Source organism: Peromyscus leucopus, chromosome 1 (genome assembly GCF_004664715.2).
Source record: "Peromyscus leucopus breed LL Stock chromosome 1, UCI_PerLeu_2.1, whole genome shotgun sequence".
In the NCBI taxonomy this organism is placed as follows: domain Eukaryota; kingdom Metazoa; phylum Chordata; class Mammalia; order Rodentia; family Cricetidae; genus Peromyscus; species Peromyscus leucopus.
The window spans coordinates 193,342,659-193,364,290 of NC_051063.1; the positions used below are offsets into that span (position 1 = coordinate 193,342,659).

The 21,632-nt window shown below is 40.9% G+C and overlaps 1 protein-coding gene across 1 annotated transcript in view; it reads right to left on the minus strand.

Moving 5' to 3' along the window:
* Positions 1–21,249, minus strand: part of LOC114685186 (zinc finger protein 431-like) — a 29,783-nt gene extending 8,534 nt beyond the window's left edge. The window contains exon 1 of the mRNA XM_037202261.1: positions 21,084–21,249. Within this exon, the coding sequence (XP_037058156.1) occupies positions 21,084–21,155 (72 nt within the window). The 5' untranslated portion in view covers positions 21,156–21,249. The remainder of the gene's footprint in view (positions 1–21,083) is intronic.
* Between the last annotated feature and the right edge of the window lie 383 nt (positions 21,250–21,632).

Below are 21,632 nucleotides of genomic sequence, written 5' to 3' on the forward strand. Positions count from 1 at the left end.
CAACCATCTGTAATGAGATCTGGTGCTCTCTTCTGGCCTGCAGACATACATGCAGGCAGATCACTGTATACATAATGAATAAATAAATCTTTTTTTAAAAAAAGAAGAAACCTCAAAGTAGTTTTGATATGGATTTCACCAATGGCTAAGGATATTGAACATTTTTTCAAGTGCTTCACAACCACTTTAGATTCCTCTACTGAGAATTCTGTTTAGAGCTGTAGCCCCATATAATTGGATTATTTGGTTTGTTGTTGCCTAGTTTCTTGAGTTCTTTATTATCCTGAGTGAGGCAACCCAGACGCACATAGACAAACATGGTATGTACTCATTTATAAGTGGATATTAGTAGTTAAGTAAAGTACAATCACAGTAATCACAGTTAATCACAGTACAATCTGTAGATGCAGAGAGGCTAAGTAACAAAACATCTCTAGGGGAGATGCATGGCTCTCCCCTAGGAAGGAAATAGAGGAAAGAGATTGTGTGTGCACTGGAGGCAGGTTGGGATGGGAACAGGAAGGATCAGGCGAGTAAGGAATGGACAAAATGGGAGAAGACAATGAGAGATGACTGCAATAGGGGACCTCTTAGCAGGAGATATGGAAAGAGTGCAGCAAAAACTTCCTGAAAGCTATTAGGATGACCCTAGTGAGGATTCCTAGTAATTAAGAATATGGAAGCTGAACCAGCCATCATCTGTAAACACATTAAGCTCCCAGTGGTGGGACTGGGACACCAAGCCAGCCACAAAACATTAGACCCACACTTTTCCTGACTGCTATATATGCTGGGGCAATGGTGGCTGAGAGATTCTGTAGTGGCCAACCAATGACCGACCTACCTTGAAGCCCATGCTCTGAGAGGAAGCTCATGTGAGACACTACATGGATGGCCAGGAACCAAAACTTGGATGACTCAGAGAACTAGGGTAGTACCAAATACATCCAATCAAGAAAAAAAAATCAATGGAATAATTCATAACTATATTCTGCTATAATCATAGACTTGTGCCTATCCCATTTGTCACTGAAGAGGTTTCCTGCAGTGGCTGATGGGAGCACATGCAGAGATCCCTACTCAAACATTACCTTGAACTCTGAGAATCCTATGCAAGGAGGGCGTGAGTACTGTTGGATCCAGAGTGGTTGAGGAAACCAGGAGAACATGACCCAAAGAATCAACAAAACAGGGTTCATAGGGGCTCAGAGAAACTGAAGTGTCAATTGTGGAGAATGCATGTCTCTATCCCAGGTCCTCTGCATAAGTGCTATGGTTCTTTAGCTTGAAATGTTTATGGGAGTCCTAATTGTAGGAGTGATGGTGTTCTGGCTCATTTGTAAGGGATTGGGACTCTTTTCCTTTTATTGGGTTACTTTGTCCAGCCTTGATAGGAGGGCTTGTGCATAATATTATTGCATCTTGTTCTGATGTGTTTGTTTAATATCCCTGTGAGGTCTGCTCTTTTCTGAAGGGCAACAGAGTAGCAGTGGATCTGAGGAAATGGGGATTTGTGGAAGAGGGCACTAGAGGAAGTGGAGCAAGGTAAGGTTGGAGTGAGGATATATTGTATGATAGAAGAATAAATGCAAAGGAAAAAATGAAAATTCATTAAGTCTAAGTTCAATGATCCTCACAATCTGTAACAGCCCAAACTGTGCAAATGTCCAAAGTCTTTTCTGACCCTTGACTGTCACATCTTGTAAAATCAAGAAACAAATGAAGGACTTCCAACACACAATGTCACAGGATATATTTCCATTTAGAAAAAGAGGAATATTCTGTATTCTAGCTCCCAAATAAGGCAGACATCCCCTGCTGATGCCCATGTCACACCAGCCAGAAGAACAGCTAGGCAGGCCAGCAGCCCATGAAATTTCTACACTTCCTACATTCCCACAGACAAAATCCCATTACAAGCCTCCAGCTTGTACCTACCCCCAAATCACATGGATATCTAATACTCAAGTACAAGCCAATCATCTAGTGGAATAGGTAGGCAAACTGAGGCAAAGCCATGTTCCTACCCCCAAATCACATGGATATCTTATACTCAAGTACAAGCCAATCATCTAGTAGAATAGGAAGGCAAACTGAGGCAAAGCCTCCCTGCTGAACAAGAGGTCATGCCCACCATCAGAATTCCACATAGGCTGCTCACTTGTGGATCTCCTCCATTCTTTCACTAACTCTCAACACTACCCCCAATCTCACCTTTCTCCAAATCTATGCTTTGGATCCTCCATCTTGGGTGGAGACTACTTGCTCACACAAAAGACACACCATGTAGGCCCCCTGTCCAAAGACCTCCTCCACTCTCTCAGTCCCCCCTCTAAACAACCAACAAACTCTCTCCCTTTTCCTGTTGGTCAATCCCAAACTTGAGCAGATATTCCCTGAAAAAAAAAAGTGCCACACCTACTGCAAGATTTCCAGCCCCCTACTTGGGATGAGAAACCCTGTTCATCCATAGACCACACAGACCAGAAGACCAGAGAGCAAATAGAAACCAAGGAACCAAACACCCATCTAACAAAAACAGACTGAGAAACTGGCACATAAACACAGTCAACTCAAATCTAGATACCTGGATACATCCTAAGAATACAATCAACAACAGCAAGAGCAATATATCATTACCAGATTCCAGCTATCCTACTACTGAAAGCGCTGAAATATTCCAACACAGTTGAAGCACAATTAAGTTAAGACTAACTTCATAAAGATGATAGAAGTCCTTAAACAGGAAGGGAATAAATCCCTTAAAGGAAGCAGGAAAAGGAAAAATGAAATATTGGAGAAAATTAACAAATCCCTTAAAGAAAACAAAAAGAAAACAAGCAAGCAAACAGTGGACAGAAATAAATGAATCTGTTCAAGACCTGAAAATGGAAATAGAATCAATGCAAATCAATGCAAACTGAAGAAATTCTAGAAATGAACATCTAGGTATTTGAACAGGAATTACAGAGGCAAGATTCACAAAAAAAAAAAAAAAAAGACATGGAACAGAGAATTTCAGGTTTTGAAGGTATGATAGAAGAGATGGAATATCAATGAAAGAAAATATCAAATCTAAAAATTTCCTGAAACATAACATTCAGGAAATTTGGAACACTATTAAAAGACCAAACTTAAGAATAATAGGAACAGAAATAGAAAAATCTCAGCTCAAAGGCCCAGAGAGCATCTTCAAAAAAATTCATAGTAAAAAAATTTCCTAACTAAAAGAAGATCACAGGAGAACACAGCCCACAAAATCACTAAGCAGAGCTCATAGGAGCTCATAGGGGCTCATAGGGGCTCATAGGGGCTCACAGAGATGGAAAGAGGAATCACAGAGCCTGCAGGGGTCTGCACCAGGTCCTTTGCATATGTTATCATTGTGTAGGTTGGTGTCTTTGTGCAACTCCTAGCAGTGGTAGTGATTGTGGTGGGGGTGTCTCTGACTCCCTTGCCTAGTCTTGAAACACTTTACTCCTACTAGGTTGCCTCATCCAGCCTTGATGTGATGGTTTGTGCCTAGACTTATTGTAACTTGTTATGAAGGATTCTGTTGATATCCCTGGGATATCTTCTCTATTCCGAAGGGAAATGGAGGAGGAGTGGATCTGGTGAAGAGGGGAGCAGTGGAGAGAAATGGGAGGAGTGAAAGGAGGCAAAACCTGGATTGGCCATCTTCTTTAGCCACACAAGGATGGATCCCAGTGGTAGGACTGGGACACCAACCCACTTACACAATATTGATCTGTGGCTGCATTCCTGCTGAGCCACACCTGGCCTGGCTCAAGAACATAGCACCTAGCCCTAATCCATCCTTTAACCATTACCGGTTGTTTCTCTAGCTGCCATATGTAATTCTTGCATGAGAGACTCCTAAGGATACAAAGCCTATGCAAAACTTGGTTCAGGAAACCTGGAAAACCATGGTACCTGAGAAATCAAGGAATTTGCACTTGGCATTGTATCTTTGGGAGCTCCTTTCAGATTATTTTGAGCATATGGAAATTAACTGGCTAAACTGTAATAGAGAGAAATAAAAATATCCTAGGTGAAAGGAAAATATTTCAGTCCTTCCAGGCTGGATCTCCCCTGCAGCCCTGAAAGGCTAGATTCATTCTTAAGATACCTCTGGGTCTTCTTTCCATGGATCTGAGTGAACCCACACACCCGTGGCACAACACACAGTGACATCGACCCACAGTGGTGTGCCTGCAAGGTATGCTGGGGCAATAGCAGTTCAAAGCTCGTGTAACTGCCAATGAATGACTGGTGTAAAATGAGGACTAGCCACAAGAGGGAGCCTATGCCCAACACTGCCTGGGTGAACAGGAACTGGATGTTGAATGGCTCAGAGAATTAAGGAAAACCAAATACAATCTACCAAAAAGAAAAACAGTCAATGAAATGATTCCTAGCTATATTCTAGAATAATCAGAGAATTGTGCCTAGCCTGTCATCAGAGGGGATTCTTCCAGCAGCTGATTGAAGCAGATGCAAATATCCTTATAAAACAGTAGCTGGAGCTCCGGGAACCCTGCTGAAGATGGGAGGAGGCAGCAAGGTAGGAGCCCAAAGGGTCAAGGACACAGGAGAACATAGCCCAGAGAATCAACTCTAAGCAGGAATCATAGTAGCTCTCAGAACATGAAGCAGCAATCATGGTGCCTACATGGATCTTTGGCAGGTCTTATGCATATATGTTAGGCATATATATGTCTAGGTTGGTTTTGTGTAGGACTCCGAACAGTGTGTGTGTGGGGGACTGTTTCTGACTCTTTTCTTTGCTCTTGAAACACTTTTTGAGAAGATGACAGGGTTTTAACCATCTTAGAGAAGGGTCAGACTGGGGACAGCAGCCCCTGGGAAACCCAAAAGAAAACGTGCTGCCCCTAAACCCAGACAATTAAGAGACACATGAAACATGACTTACAGACATTTCTTGCCATAAACTAAAAGATATGATAGATTATATACCATAGATGTTAGAGGGAACAAGTTTCCTACAGAGAAGAAATGGAATGTCTAATTGTCCGAGAAAAAGGACCTGCCCAACACCAGCACACTTAAAGTATCTTGGCAGCTCAGAACTTCTTTTCTCCCCTGGAACTAAACTTTGCTGAAATCCGGTGAAAGGTATATCAAAAATTTAAAAACATTCCAATCACATATTTCTGAAGGATGATCCCAACCATTTCCTTTCTACCAATTTCTAAACTTTTTGTCACATTTATAAGACAAACTTGAAAGTGGAAAGCAATCCTCAGAACTTCTGGAAACCAGAACCATCAGTTTTCAAATCTGTCTTCCCATTGCACATCAAAATAAATGCCTATGTGTGCACACTGGACACATATATTTCAAGAATTATGCCCTTCCATAACCAGGGTGACAGAGTCCCCTCCTCTCCAGGGAATCCACATCCAAGAATTCTCAGAAGAGAAAGTTTATTGCCTAGTTCAGCAAATGGACCAAGAGAACCAACCACATTCTGATTCAGAGTACATTCCAGTCCCAGCAGCTCTGGAAGCTCAGTAGAAGTGCTCCTCCAGGTTTAGGGTCAGTGGCCTCCACATTCCCCATGATAAGGCTTGTGGTCTCCCGTACAGCTACTTACATCAGAACCAGAAGAGAATCCTGGAAAGGACCTGCAGTTTACCTCCCACTGCTACTGAAAATTGCAAGGCCTTCCAGGAGCCCCACATTACCTAAACTCACCCAGCTGGGCCTCAGGACATTAGCAGCTCCCCTACTAGGTGATCAAAGGACTCAGACAGCACAGGCCTTCCCAGCTCTGCCCTTCTACCCTATGGAGAGACAGGGTCCTAATCTGGGGAATTTTTATTTTACTGGAAATTGTTCCAGTCTCCCAGAGCACTTTCTGTTTCTCTTGCAAGGAGCAGGGTCTTTAGGTGAATATCCCACTACACACGCAATGTCCAGTGCAGCCACCCATTGCCTCATAGCTGGGAAGTCCTGTAGCCAAACATAGGTCACATTCAAACAGCAACTGTTGTTAAAGCAAAAAGAGCCCATCAATTAGAAAACAATGAGGGATCAAGAAAGGGCCTGTAGGCAGGAAAGAGACTGTGGACATGATGTAGTTATAATGTCAAGGAATCCTTTGGAAAAGTTGAAACAGGCTTCATGGCCATGTGCTCCAGGGATTTGTTTGAGAGGATTTCTCATACCTTTCCTCTCAGGCTGGACATCTTAAACCAGGAAAATCCAGTCCTGTTAGTCAGGGCCCAACATTTTACCCAGACCTTCAATTTTGGTTGAACTAGTGTAAGGGCAGTGATTTGGTTTCACAATAAGGTCAGTCCTTCATTCAGATTCTTTATTGCCCTGGTCTGTGGATCCCAACACATGACCAGTCAGGACATTTATGGATCACCTAAAATTGATGACCTGTCTCCCCACTGCTAATCTCCACTGCTGTCACATCAGGAAGGCCCTCACCCTCCTGCCTGCCCCTCCCTGTCTGCACTGTCACCACACCTGCTCCAGTGTTGTCAGGGAACTCAGTCCTTGCACGGGGCCCTCTTCATCTCTAAGTCCCCAGGAAAGGCCAGAGGTAGTGGAGAACACTCATTCACTGGTCTAATTTTCCTTCTCATGGACCAGTCAAGGCCCAGCAATGAAGATTTCTTTCATCCTTCTTTCTGCCTCTCCACTTCTGCACTGTCACACTACACCAGATTCAAAGATGTTTGATGAACTCAATTTTTGCAAAGGTCCCTCTCCTTTTGTATGAGCCCAATAAAAGCCAGAGTGATTGGAGGACACCCATTAGTTCATAAAGTCCCAGCCTGGAAGTCACATGACTGTCTTCTCAGCACTGGGCTGCAGAGGCAGGATTAGGTGTTCAAAGCAATTCTCAATTTTATGCCAGGAGGCAAGCTGAAGCTACAGGAGACATTACTCTACACAGATATAAATAATCAACAACACTAGAGAAAAGAGGCAATGATATTATTAATGACTGAGAAATATTGGAGAACAGAAACAAACAGAAAATAGAGCAGCAATACATTTAAAGAAAATGAAATTTTAAAAAAAGATACCAATAATTGACTTTATAAAATGATAAATATAATTTATTCTTAAAATAAAAAACTTACCTATATTGTCATTGAAAAAGACTAGGTCCTAACATATTAGAGGAAATGCCATTAATAAGAGGTAGATTGACCTTTCCCATAGGCACATGCTGGCTGCTGAGATCAGTAATCAGATACAAAAGAAAAGTTACAATCTATTTTTTTTTTTTTGAGACAGGGTTTCTCTTGTGTAGCTTTGTGCCTTTCCTGGAACTCACTTGGTAGCCCAGGCTGGCCTCGAACTCACAGAGATCCACCTGCCTCTGCCTCCCGAGTGCTTGGATTAAAGGCATGCGCCACCACCGCCCGGCAGAAAAGTTACAATCTAATGGCCTGTTTCCCAATCCTTTTTTGCTGACTTAACTGTGTCAAATAGGGTTGAACATATCTGCATTGGAGAGTTCTCTGTTGTGAAACTCAATATTCTTTGGCTCAAATTAATAATCACAAACTGTACCTCACCAATCTGGTGTTCATTTACATGATATGGATTAAAAAGGCTGGGAAATGATAAAATCACTCCTCCTCCCACAATCAGGACCTTATTCATAATGGTGACTCCAGCAGTTGATCACCTGCCCTATTTCCCCCTGCAGTGTACAAAATAAACTATTCTTCTTCATCTGATCTGAATGTAGAAGCCTCCTCCACATGCAAATCCTTTTCCTGTGACTGCAATGGAGAGTCTAGTATATGACTCAGATGGAAAAATTTAAAACTCTGAAGTGGTACAGTCATTTAATTTAAGAATGTTGAAGGTGTAATCACCATCCCTGACCTCAAACTCTACTATAGAGCTATAGTAATAAAAACAGCTTGGTACTGGTATAAAAACTGACATATGGACCAATGGAATCAAATTGAAGACCCTGACATTAATCCATGCACATACGAACACCTGGTTTTTGACAAAGGAGCCAAAACTATACAATGGAAAAAAGAAAGTATCTGCAACAAATGGTGCTGGCATAACTAGATCTCAATATGTAAAAGATTACAAATAGATCCATATCTGTCACCATGCACAAAACTCAAGTCCAAGTGGATCAAGGACCTGAACATAAATCCAGTTACACTAAACTTAATAGAAAAGAGAGTAGGAAGCACTCTTGAACTCATTGGCACCAGAGATCATTTCCTAAATAAAACACCAACAGCACAGACCCTGAGCACAACAATTAATAAATGGGACCTCTCGAAACTGAGAAGCTTTTGCAGGGCAAGAGACACAGTCAATAAGACAAAAAGACAGCCAACAGAACTGGAAAAGATCTTCACCAACCCCACATCTGACAGAGGATTGATCTCCACTGTATATAAAGAACTCAAGAAACTAGACATCAAAATACTGAACAGTCCAATTAAAAAACGGGCTAAAGAGCTAAACAGAGAATTCACAAAACAAGAAACACAAATGGCTGAAAGACATTTAAAGAAATGCTCAACATCCTTAATCATCAGAGAAATGCAAATCAAAACGACTCTGAGATACCACCTTACACCTGTCAGAATGGCTACAATCAAAAACACCAATGACAGCCAATGTTGGAGAGGATGTGGAACAAAGGGAACACTCCTCCACTGTTGGTGGGAATGTAAACTTGTACAACCACTGTGGGAATCAGTATGGCGGTTTCTCAGAAAATTAGGAATCGAACTACCTCAAGACCCAGCCATCCCACTCTTGGGCATATACCCAAGGAATGCTGATTCATACCATAAAGATATATGCTCAGCTATGTTCATAGCAACACTATTTGTAATAGCCAGAACCTGGAAACAACCTAGATGCCCGTCAACGGAAGAATGGATGAAAAAAATGTGGTACATATACACAGTGGAGTACTACTCAGCAGAGAAAAACAATGAAAGCATGAAATTTGCAGGCAAATGGATGGAACTAGAAAAAAATCATCCTGAGTGAGGTAACCCAAACCCAGAAAGACAGTCATGGTATATACTCACTCATAAGTGGATTCTAGATATAAAGTAAAGAACAATCAGATCACAACCCATAGAACCATGGAGGCTATATAAATAGCATGGAGGTCCCTAGGACGACTGTGGCTTATAATAAATTTTGGTTTTACTCAATTATTGAAAAAAAAAACAGCCAAATGAATGGAAACACATGAACTATGAACCAAAGGCTGAGGGGCCCCCAGCTGGATCAGGCCCTCTGAATAGGTGTGACAGTTGCTTGGCTTGATTAGTTTGGGAGGCAACTAGGCAGTGTGAAGAAGTCCTGTGCTCATTGCATGGGTCGGCTGTTTGAAACCTGGAGCTTATACAGAGACACTTGGCTCAGTCTGGGAGGAAGGGACTGGACCTGCCTGGACTGAGTCTACCAGGTTGATCACAGTCCTTGGGGGAGGATTTGCCCTGGAGGAGGTGAGAATGAGGGGTAAGGGGAGAGGGTAGGAGGGGGGAGAATAGGTGAACCCGTGGCTGACATGTAGAACTGAATGGTATTGTAAAATAAAATAAATAAAAATTAAAAAAAAAAGAATGTTGATGGTGTAATAGAGAGGACAACAAGGAGAGCAACAGGCTGGAATCAAGGCCACCTGAGTCAACATAGGAGAGCTTACCTCAGAAACATTTTCTCTAAAAGGCTGAAAATGCAGCTGTTCTAGATTTAATATGCCATCCAAGGGAGAAATTACTCCACACACTTACAAGATTAACAAAGAATCAAAGAATCACTTTATTGATACTGTGCATTGCTAATGCTCAAAGGGAAGACAGCCTAGACAGACTTTGTATTCCACATATCCTGTCATCCTTACTTTGTTTTGGGTTCTATAGTGATATTTTATTTGTACTGAAATGTCATTTGTATGTTAATTAATAAAGTTGCCCAGGGGTCAGAGCTATTAGCAAAACATAGCTAAAGCTGGGCAGTAATGGTGAATGCCTATAATCCCACCACTTGGTAGGCAGAGCTAGGTAGATCTGTGTGTGTTCAAGGATACAGCCAGCATTGGAGACACACACCTTTAATCTCAATACCAACCATAGAAGACCTGGAGGTCTGTACAGACAGGCAGTGACTAGGAGGTCATGTGGCTGGGTTTACAACCAATGAGAAGGCAGAACAGAAACTCTATAAAAAAAAGACAGGCACAGGAAGTAGGTCTCTGTCGAAGAGGTAGGACCAACACGACAGTGAAAGGTAAGGATTTTAGCTCTTAGCTATTGCTCTGACCTCTTGGCTTTCATCTCTGTATTGGCTCTGTGTTTCTTATTTAATAAGACGGTTGCTCACATCTACCGGGTTCATTGCCACAAGATACAAGAAAGTGTAATGGAATTCGGCTATTGTGAGAAACACAATTACTGGGAAAGGTCAAGGACATTTCCAAAGGTCAAGCCATGGCTTAAGAGGTCTTGGTGATATTTTAGCTTTTGTATATATATTAGCCAGTTCCTACAATGATTTTCTAGTATGCTATGTGTGCTTCCAAGAACTTCTCTGCCTAGCATCCTAGGCATAGGCTTGTTTCTTGAGCAAGACTTGTTTCTATCAGCCCAAAGGGCATTCCTGAGCCATTGTCTCAGAACAAAGGGATTTTTGCATACCGGGTGCAAAGTAGCTTTGAGACAGATTTCCTGGCTCCCACCAAAGTTACCCCACCCTGCCAGTATATGGCGACACAGGAAAATAGAGGGAGTTTTATTTGAGTGACTTACGGACTTACCTAACCACCTGTAAGATTGTAGAGTTTGAGCATATTTATGATAGATTCATAACGTTTCACTTAACCACTCATATGAATATATTCTGAGCACATAAATTCCCTTTCTGTTTTATTCCAGGCCTTATCTGACCCCACCATCTCCTCTATTCACTCCCCTTTTGGGTTACAAATGAAGCTGGCTATCATGGTTCTGGTAGGGAGCTTGGAAGCTTTTGCTTTGGATTGTAAAATCAGGCTGCTGGTAGAGAGAGACAAGCTGGATTAGCAGCTATGTTTACCTTGCTCTGTGTTGTGGGTGTACTTTATAGATCTCAGTCCTTAGTAAATATTACCTGGCCTCTTGCCTCAGTGTCCTACATTACAGTTTCCTGGGCCCATTGTAGTTCCACCTGTTCCTGCAGACAGTCCTCCATAACCCTTTGTACGCTCAGTCCTTGGATGATGTTGAAACCCTTAAAACAACAGCCTCTGCATCTGATGTTCTGTGATCATCGGATTGGGACACCATGACTGGCTTGGGTGAATTCTTATTCAACATTACAGAGTATTATGGTATGAACATGTGGACACACAAAACGTAAAATTTTAAAAGTGAGTAAAAAGAAGGTTTATAAAAGCAATCACAGTGGCAGGTAATGGTGGTTGATCACACTGTATCCACAGTCAGGATCCAGAGTGATAAATGTTAGTCATTATTACATCATACAGTAACAAAACCATGGAATGAATTGGTGATATCATTTCTGGAAGGGAGAAGAGGCTTCTCATCTCAATGAACTTAATATACAAACTAATCTCTCATATGCACATCCCAGAGAATAACATCATCTAGATAAACCCGGGCAGAGAGAGCTGTGGAAGTGCATGCCCGCTTTTTAGACTGGGACATGGTCGCAGGCTGGTGACATAGTAAGAACATAATCCCTACAGGTGACCTGAAGGAGTGGCACTTGGCTGATTCTAGATCTTATCAGGTTGAAAAATCAATATTAACCATCACACAAAACTAATAAAATTTGCTGTGTAGATAGAGAAAAACATTCCTTTTTTAGTGGTATATCAAGTATCAATGAACCATGTTTGAGGCCAAAGTATATAAAACCTTTTGAGTATGGACTTATTCCTTCCCCAGATGTAAGCAATTTTCTGAGGATTGCCAGGGCAGAATTATGAACCTCATGTAGAGTAAGGCACAGTACAGAACTCTTCTGACCCGTGTTTTTACCGTATTGAATCAGAATCCCAAACAAGCCTCCTCAGGAACTGACTGATAATCTTGTTACCAAAGAAAAAGAGAGAAAGAAAGACAGAGAGACACAGAAAAGAGAGACACACACAAACATAGGGAGAGAGGGGCTGCCTAAATATTCACTGAAATGGAACTTACAGAGTAACCAAAACTGGAACAAGGCCCTGAATCAATTCTTAAGTGTGGCTCTCCTTCACAAGACCACACTTTCCCACAGTTCTTTCTTTCTACTATATCTGTGCTAAATCTATGATAAGCATCTCCTTTTACCTAGGTATGCTGTGGGATGTTCCGTATGTCCTGTGGGAGCCCGTTCTCGGGTTCCTCGTGGCTTTACCGAGCAGGTCTGCATAGAGGATGATTAGGACCACGGGTCTGAGTGCAGGTGTCTGAGATGGTCTGCACTTGGCTGTGCTGGGGGATGGTCTGTATGTCAAATTGCTCTGATTGGTCAAAAAATAGAACCTGATTGCCCATGGCTCAGCAGGAAGTATAGGCGGGACTAACAGAGAGGAGAAAAGAAAGAACAGGAAGGCAGAAGGAGTCACTGCCTGCAGCAGCCCCCAGGACAAGGAAGATGTAAAGTACCGGTAAGCCACGAGCCATTGGCAGGGTATAGATTTGTGGAAATGGACTAATTTAAGCTATAAGAACAGTTAGTAAGAAGCCTGCCATGGACATACATATAGTTTGAAAGCAATATAAGTCTCTGTGTTTACTTGGTTGGGTGTGAGAGGCTGTGGGACTGGCGGGTGATAAAGATTTGTCCTGACTGTGGGCAAGGCAGGAAAACTCTAGCCCCATAGGTATGGTCACAAGAGGCAGAGGCAGATGGATCTCTGCAAAAACCAGGCCTAGCCTATCTACCACATAGTAAGTTCCAAGCCAGAAAGGATTAGAAATTGAGACTGTGACTCAAAACAGACTCAGTCCAAAAAGTTCTACTTAATAATCTTTAGGGCTGTGAAAATGATATAACAGAGAAAGTAATCACCTTGTAACTAACTATCCCTTTACTTCTACATTATAAAGATAGATGTCAGGTGCAGGGCGGGGGGGGGGGGGGGGGAGCATGCCTTTAATCCCAGCACTTGGGAGGCAGAGGCAGGCGGATCTCTGTGAATTTGAGGTCAGCCTGGACTACAGAGTGAATGAGTTCCAGGAAAGGCACAAAGCTACACAGAGAAACCTTGTCTCAAAATAAAATAAAATAAAATAAAACAAAAAACAAACAAAAACAAAAACTGTTGTAATCATGCATGCCTTTAATACAGTGCTTTTAAGGTAAAATAAAAAATAGACAGAAGAAATCCTGCAAGCCTAATTACATGTGATAGCAAACTAGAGACCCTATCTCAAACACAATGAAGGGAAAGGACCAGCACCCAAAATTGTTCTCTGACTTTTACACCCAAGCCATGACACACACACGCACCTTCCCACACATAAGTGAGCACATACATACAGTCATAAGTAAATAAATAATAAACTTATTATTATCATTATCCAATTATTACAAGTGAATGATATGGCACACACCTTTTATTCCAACTCTTCAGTGGCAGAGGCAGGCAGAGTTCTGGGAATTTGGGGCCAACCTTGTCCACATTCTGAGTTCAAGGACAGTCAGAGATACATAGAGAGACCATGTCTCAAAATAAAATTGCAACTCTGATTTGTATTGACTCATCCTAAAATCCTTTTCAAAATACACTCGTGTCCAGGCTTAAACCTGAGCAGAGATCCTGAGGTTCAGGATAATATCTATTAATTTCAGGTGTCAGCTACTGGTCTCAGTCAAATCATTCACAGAAATGGATATAGCAAAGTAGGATAGCCAGGCAGATCTCCATGAATTCAAGCCAGATTTGTCTACATAGGGAATATGACAGTAATACATTTCTCTATAAAAAAACACATACACACACACACACACACACACACACACACACACACACTCACTCACTCACTCACTCACTCACAAATAAAGTTGAATACGGTTTATTTTTTGTTTGACACAAAAGAAATCTCCAGTTGGCATAAAACTCACAGTCTATAGTATAATGAATAATATATGTTGATTATTTTGTAATAATTGCAGTAAACATTTCATGCTATACCATGGGGTAAATATTCCAAGCTGGGCAGTTTTCTACATAAGAGGGAACTTCCAAATAATTGTCTTTATATTTACATAAATATCAAGAGAATTGGAAGTGGGAAAATTTTTATATTTACATTGCCAGGTTGTTTTCTTCCACCATGGGAATTCATTATTCTATGAAGTCAATATCTATTTTTCTTAAACTTTTTCTAATTTAGAAACATTTTAACGACTTTATTTATAAATTATGATATTTGTTTGGTTTTGTTTGTTTGTTTTCAGTTTTTTGAGGCAGGGATTCTGTGTCGCTCTGTAGACCAGGCTGGCCTCAAACTCACAGAGATCCACCTGGCTCTGCCTCCCAAGTGCTGGGATTTAAGGCATATCCAGCACTGCCTGGCTGGGCAGTTTGTTTTAATGCTAAGCCTCCAAAGGTGGAAGCTGTAATAATACTCTTTAAAGCAAATATTCAAGCTACCAGTTACCCAATGAAATTTTAAGAATGTTTTTCTAAAATAGTTAGAGAATTTCCAAGTATTCTATTGAATTTTTTGGAATACCACTTTATTTTTAATCTTACTGGGGTCAAAAAATAAAAGAAGGTTGGTGACAGACAATTATGCTATTATTTATTGTGCTATTAGCACAAAGAGTAAAATAGCTGTTATTGTATGTTACAGGAAATAAAAAATGACCACAGTGGATTACTAGAATTTCGACTAATACCACATGAGCAACTACACAAGCATATGCAAAATGTGATTCTATCAAAAGTAAAATTAGCAGTGTTTCTCATAATATTTCCTCTCTAAAGGGTAATTAATCACGTGTTGCCTTAGTTAGGGTTTCTATTGTTGTGAAGAGACACCTGGACCATGGCACTATTAATAAAGAAAAACATTTAATTGAGGTGGCTTACATTTTCAGAGGTTTTGTCCACTATCATCATGGTGCAACATAGTAGTGTGCAGGCAGACATGGTGCTGGAGAAGGAGCAGGGCATTATATATCTAGACATGCAGGCAATAGGGAGTGGGCTTGAATACAGGACATGGTTTGAGCATATAATGAGACCACAAAGCCCAACCCCGCAGTGACACACTGCCTTCAACAAGGACATACATATTGGAAACACAGCTACACCTCATAATAGTGCTACTCCTTATAAGCTTATGAGGGGGTCAATTACATTCAGACTACCACAGGTACTAAGTATTACTCTTCACAAGGAAGTATTGTATGTCCTCCTGTGTGAGCAAACAGTGAAGCCATACTGCTGAGAAAGACTAAAAGTATAAGTTTATTTCTACACCATAATTTATTAGACCATGAAATATTTGGTGGAGCCCACCTAAGGTCCCATGATAAATTACATCAGGTGTTCAGCTTCCATTAACCCAATGTGCGAATAATGACAAAGTTGCTCTTTGTCCTTGAATTGAACAGGAAGCCTAGTGAGGCACTTAATAAGTACAAGGCTTGTTTTCTGAGATGCCTGTTCCAATAACTTTGCTTCTAATGACTCGTATGGGTTAAATTTTATTTTTCCCATTTTTTGAGATGCCTAGTGAAAAGCCATATCATTACTAATTCAAAGGCATCTTGGTGTCTTATTTATTATTCATGGTCAAACATATATGTGAATCAGAAGCTTAATTTTATAGAGCATGGTCCTCACTGAAAGGGTCTTAGGTGAACTGCTCTAATCCCTGTTTCCTCATGCCTTATATACCTTTCTCCACCTAGCCCTGTCTCTTCCTGGGATTAAATGCATGTGTGCTTCTTAGTACTGGGATTAAAGGTGTGTGCCTTCATGGCCTGGCTCTGTTTCCAGTGTAGCCTTGGACTGAGATCCATAAGGATCTCTGCCTCTGGAGTCATAGGACTAAGGGTGTGTGCCACTACTGTCTGGTCTCTGTGTCTAATCTAGTGGCTATCTCGGTCCTCTGATACCCAGACAAGTTTATTAGGGTACACAATATATCACTACATTTCCCCTTTTTTTATCATTTCGAGAATGTTGAAAATTGCTTACAATTGCATTTCCTGTTGACTTAGGTAATATTATATCCTTCTGGGTTATTTGATAGAATTGAAGATTACATAGTTATAATTTTCTCTAATTAATGATAAAAGATAAATTAGATATGAAACTTAGACTCACAAAAATAGGATAGATGATAGAAAAAATCATTCAATTTTGCCAAATATAAATGAACTAGATATTGTAACTGTGATTCTTGCTTGATAACTCCTTGCAATATATAATTTTACATTGTTAAAGTTTACTGTGGTACAACCTTCCTTTTTCATTAGACAGGAAAGGGGAAGTGCTGTGGGATGGCCTTTATGCATGCTGTGAATATGTGTTACTATGATTGGTTAATAAAGAAGCTGCTCTGGCCTATGATGAGTCAGGTTATAGATAAGTGGGAAGTCCAAGACAGAGACAGGAAGAAGAAAGGCAGAAGTGCGGGAGACACCATTATGCTGTCCAAGGAGCAGCATGAAATGGAATATAGGTAAAGCCATGAAATACATGGTGACATACAGATTAATAGAAATGGGCAGTGTTAGTTAGCAAGCAGCTTGAGCAATAGGCCATAGCCACACAGTTTGTTATTAATATAAGCCTCTGAGTGATTACTTTATAAGTGGCTGCAGGACCTTAAGCCAGGCTAGACAGGACAAAGGAAGACTTCCTGCTACAATAGCCCTAGACACACATGCAAATTAACTCTGACAAATAAATAAGTTATAAAAAAAATATGAGGACTAAGGAGTTGCCTCAGACAATAAAGGCTGTTTCAACCAAGGCTAAAGACGAGTTTGATCCACAAGACCCATACGTAAAAAGGAAACAATGCCCATAGCTGTCCAAGGCCTCCAAAAATGCACTGTAAAAAATGTGTGTGTTCAAACTGTAAAATATTGAGCACATTCATTTACATTAACAAGACAAGTCATGCGCTGCTGTTCTTTCTTTCCCCTAATGATAGCACATTTTCTGGTACCTTTTAGACGTTACTTCTAGCATCTGCTCCATTAATTTACACTCAATCCTTCTTACAAACTCTTTTACCTTAAATGGCTCTTCTGAATCTTACTCAGAGGCTTCCCTAAGACTTTAATCAGCCCACTTAAGTTCCAATATTCAACTTTGCTCTCTAGTGAACAAAAAAAGTCATATTAATGAACTCCTAGATATTTTCACTTCTCAATATTCCTAATCTGCTGTGGGATGTTCTGTATGTCAAATTGCTCTGATTGGTCAATAAATAAAACACTGATTGGCCAGTGGCTAGGCAGGAAGTATGGGCAGGACTAACAGAGAGGAGAAAAGAAAGAACAGGAAGGCAGAAGGAGTCACTGCCAGCCGCCACCAGGACAAGCAGCATGTGAAGATGCCAGTAAGCCATGAACCACATGGCAAGGTATAGATTTATGGAAATGGATTAATTTAAGATATAAGAACAGTTAGCAAGAAGCCTGCCACGGTCATACAGTTTGTAAGCAATATAAGTTTCTGTGTTGGTCGGGTCTGAGTGGCTGTGGGACTGGCGGGTGATAGAGGTTTCTCCTGACTGTGGGCAAGGCAGGAAAACTCTAGCTACACTAATCTTTAATTTTTCTTTGTATTTTCCATGAGTATTCATATGAAGATGCAAATTGTGTATGGTGGGCAATGTTCATGAGTGGGCAAGAGGACAACAATGGGTGTCATTTCTCTGGTGTCATCCTGAGATATGATTTAGGAATAAAGATCAAAGTGTATGATACCTGGAGTGAATACTACCCACATCCAAAGCATCCTTCTCTTTTTTATACCTCTGAACAAACTCATCAAGTTTGGTAATACAGACATACTAGATACTAGATGCTTTCATAATCAAATATTGCAAAGTCTTGGAAATAGGGTCAAATTACTTGAAAAGAGTAATTCTAAAAGATAAACTAATTGTGAGGATTTATTTGTTTATTTTGATATTTTGCTTGCTTTCACTTTCACTACAAAGCCTAGGCTTGCTCTTAACTCATAGTCCTTGTCCTGTTTGGCTTTTCCTCAACATGACATAAGCTAGCATTACTTGGGAAGAGGAACTTCTATTGTGGATGTTTTCTTGATTAATGATTTATGAGGTAGGGCCCAGCCCACTGTGGAGCTGTACTACTCTTGGGAAGGGAATTACAAATTCCAACACTAAATCATTTTTATTTAAAATTCAATTTCTAGGCTCCATATACTAACTGGTATGAGTCAGTAACTCAGATGGTGTTGAGTAAGGTAGAGTAAACTCTTCTTGCATTCCATACAAGTAGCCAAATTTGGTTACCATTACTCTACATTTGTTGAGTTTTTGTTTTAAAATCCCCCATATCATGCTCCCCCTCAACTGTGTGAATGGCACAAGGGATATGAACAAAAGCCCTCAGTCTCCCCAGACTCTGCTATACAGCTTTCATTTGGCTGAACCACTTTCAAGTCCAAGTCTTACAAGAAGCAGTAAACCTAGCTCTTCTTATCTAACACTAACTTTTTACAATTGATAGAAGTATATGACTTATAACCTCAGCACTCTCAACCTGGGAGAAGAGCTGCCATGAATCAGTGGCCTCACTGGGCTAGATAATAAAACAACAAAACAATTCCATTCAGGATTGTAAGGGCAGGCCTAAGACTTTCAAGTCCTTTGCAGCAAGAAAAAAATCACATTTGAGGTACCATTTTTTATTCCAACTTTCTTCTATGTTGCTGTGATTAAATTACCTTACCAAAAAGGTGATGAACAGATTTCTTTGATGGATACACTTGGTCACACTCCATCCTTGTGGAGCATAGGATAAAATCTCAAGGTAACAAAAGAAGACAGAACATGAGGAAACATTGCTACCTAGCTTTTTCTCTTGCTTTGCCACTGTCTTTCTTGTGCTAAACTAGCTCTCTTGTCCAGTCCAGGCCCACATGGTTAGAGATATTGACAACTCAGCAAAAGAGTTTCAAACATCAATCATAATCAACACAATCTCTCTCAGAGACAGTAATCAGATATTCTAGGCATACTAAATTGATGTTCCCTCAGATGACTCTAAGCTGTGTCATGTTGACAGTTCATGCAATTAGGAAAAAAGAGACAATACATATGAGAAGGTTTTCAAGATGTAAAGCCAATATATGAATGATATCCAGTCACTTAAGCAGCAAAACCACAAATATGTGACCCTTGAATACAGTTCCTCATGATTTGCTGACCCCCAACTATAAAAATATTTTCACTGCTAGTACATGACCATATTTTTGATACTGTTAGGAATTATAATATAATTAACTGTCTGTGCTTTCTGATGGTCTTAGGCAAGTCCTGCGATAGGGTCATTTGATCTCCCAAAGGGAGCCATGATCTCTTGTGTTGAGAACCACTGTTCTAAACTGATATAAACAAATACATTTTAAAAAAGGAGCATTAAGGAAAAAATGGAATGAAATTCTGAAACTGAGAAACATTCATAAATAGAAAAAAATTACAGTACTGCATTTAAAGAAAATAAATTTTTGTAATGATACCAATAATTAATATTTTATAATGATAAAAATCATTGGAAGGGCAATTGGGTATACTGATGATGAAAGGAAGTAGGTAATAACCTGGTAGAGAGACTACCATTAAGAAGAGACTGTATGACTTTGTCCCATGTAAAGTATTAGCCACTGAGTGTTGCAAGCTAACACATGGAATTACAGCCAATGGCCTGTGTCTCAAACATCTGAGTGAACTGTGTCAGCCAGGATTGCACATATCTACATAGAGTTTTCTAATTGGAAACTGAATACTTGGTAGTTCAAGCTATCTTCCCAAAACTGTATGCCCACCAATTCAGTCTGTCTTCATTCACATGGAAGAAATAATACATGCAGGAAGATTACACAGAAAGTCACTCTCCTGCCCCATCAGTCCTTCTTTGTAATGGAGAGCCCTGCAGCTAGCTCACTGCCTTCAACTTCAGGCTGTGACCAAGCTATTGTCTAGTCTGTTCCCCCCTGCAGTGTACAGAGCACACTGTTCCTCTTCTTCTGGTCTGAAGGGAGAAGCCATGCCCCATACACAAATCCTTTCCCTGTTCTGAAATGGACAGTCCACTATGTGACTCAATCTGTCAACTTTAGAACTCTGTGGTGCTGTAGATGTAAAATACAAGATTTAGGGTGGTTAGTCAGGATGACAACAACAGCAATGTCCTGTGGGGCTACAGACAGGGTTCAAGTCCACCTCAATCAACATGAAAGGCTTCAACTCAAAACTGCTTTCCAAAAAGCCTGGAGAGGCCCCTGTTCTAGAATTAATATACCTTTATGGCACACCAGGACTTAATGTTGGTTGTGACCATGCAATGGTCACTTTAGCAGCATTTAGAAGCTGTTTTTTTAATGTGTGGATGGGCCTTTCTGCTGGTTGGAAATCAGGGTTGTCTCCTTTGTTATGTGAATGTAACTGGTTAATCCTGGGGAACACACAATTACACTTTATCATACTAATTTCTAACCAACATGGTTAGCATACTACTTATCTTTGTGGTATTTGTGATGCAGCCATCCTTTACCTAAATTCTACTTTGAATTAATATCTCCTAAGAACTAGTAAGAATTTGTACCATCAAGTTCCACTTTACACATGAGATACTGTTTACAAGCTCCACAGAATTAACCCTAGATGCATCTGAACCTTAAATGTGAAGAGTTCACATCGCAGTACTTTTGGAAGATAGGAGAGGGACCGGGGCACTCTGAGTTTGGCAAATTTGTGTTTTATAGCAACAACATAAGCACTAAGGCTGCCTCCATTTCACAGTGATGTCAACAACAAGGTTATTTCCAAGCACAGTCCCACTCCCAATGCTCTGCACAGATGCAGACTGCAGAGTGAACTTACACAGAGGCTACCAGAAGGCCCAGGAATTGCAAAGGACGTGCAGGACAGGCAAGAACCTGTCGAACTCTCCATCCAGCCACTGATCCCACGCAGCCAGGAGAGAACACACCACACTGCCTCCTATGACTCAACTGGCTGCTCCTCCCAGTCTGGGGATAGGCCCCTCGCTCACCATAGCGTGGTTTTCCAGCTGCCCTATGCTCTCTGCTCAGCTCCCTGCAGCAGCACTCGCAGCAAAGGACACAAAAACACTGGCGCCAGCTTCTTTTCAAAGCCAAGCCTGAAGCTGGTGACCGGAAGGACCCTGCACAAATTCTGACTGGCAGGTCGCCTGGAGGGCCTGATTGGCTAGTGAGGCCTGAGTGACAAGAGCATCTTCCATAGGGTTACACTGTGCTTAAAGATACAGCACAATGATTTCTGACCCTGCCTTCCACCCCAGACCCAGACCTTTTCTGAACCAGCAGAGAGATGCATTTCAATGGCACCTGCCCCTGGCTCTAATAACAAATCCTGCTCTCTTCCTGCCCTCCATAGGCCCTTCCCCTT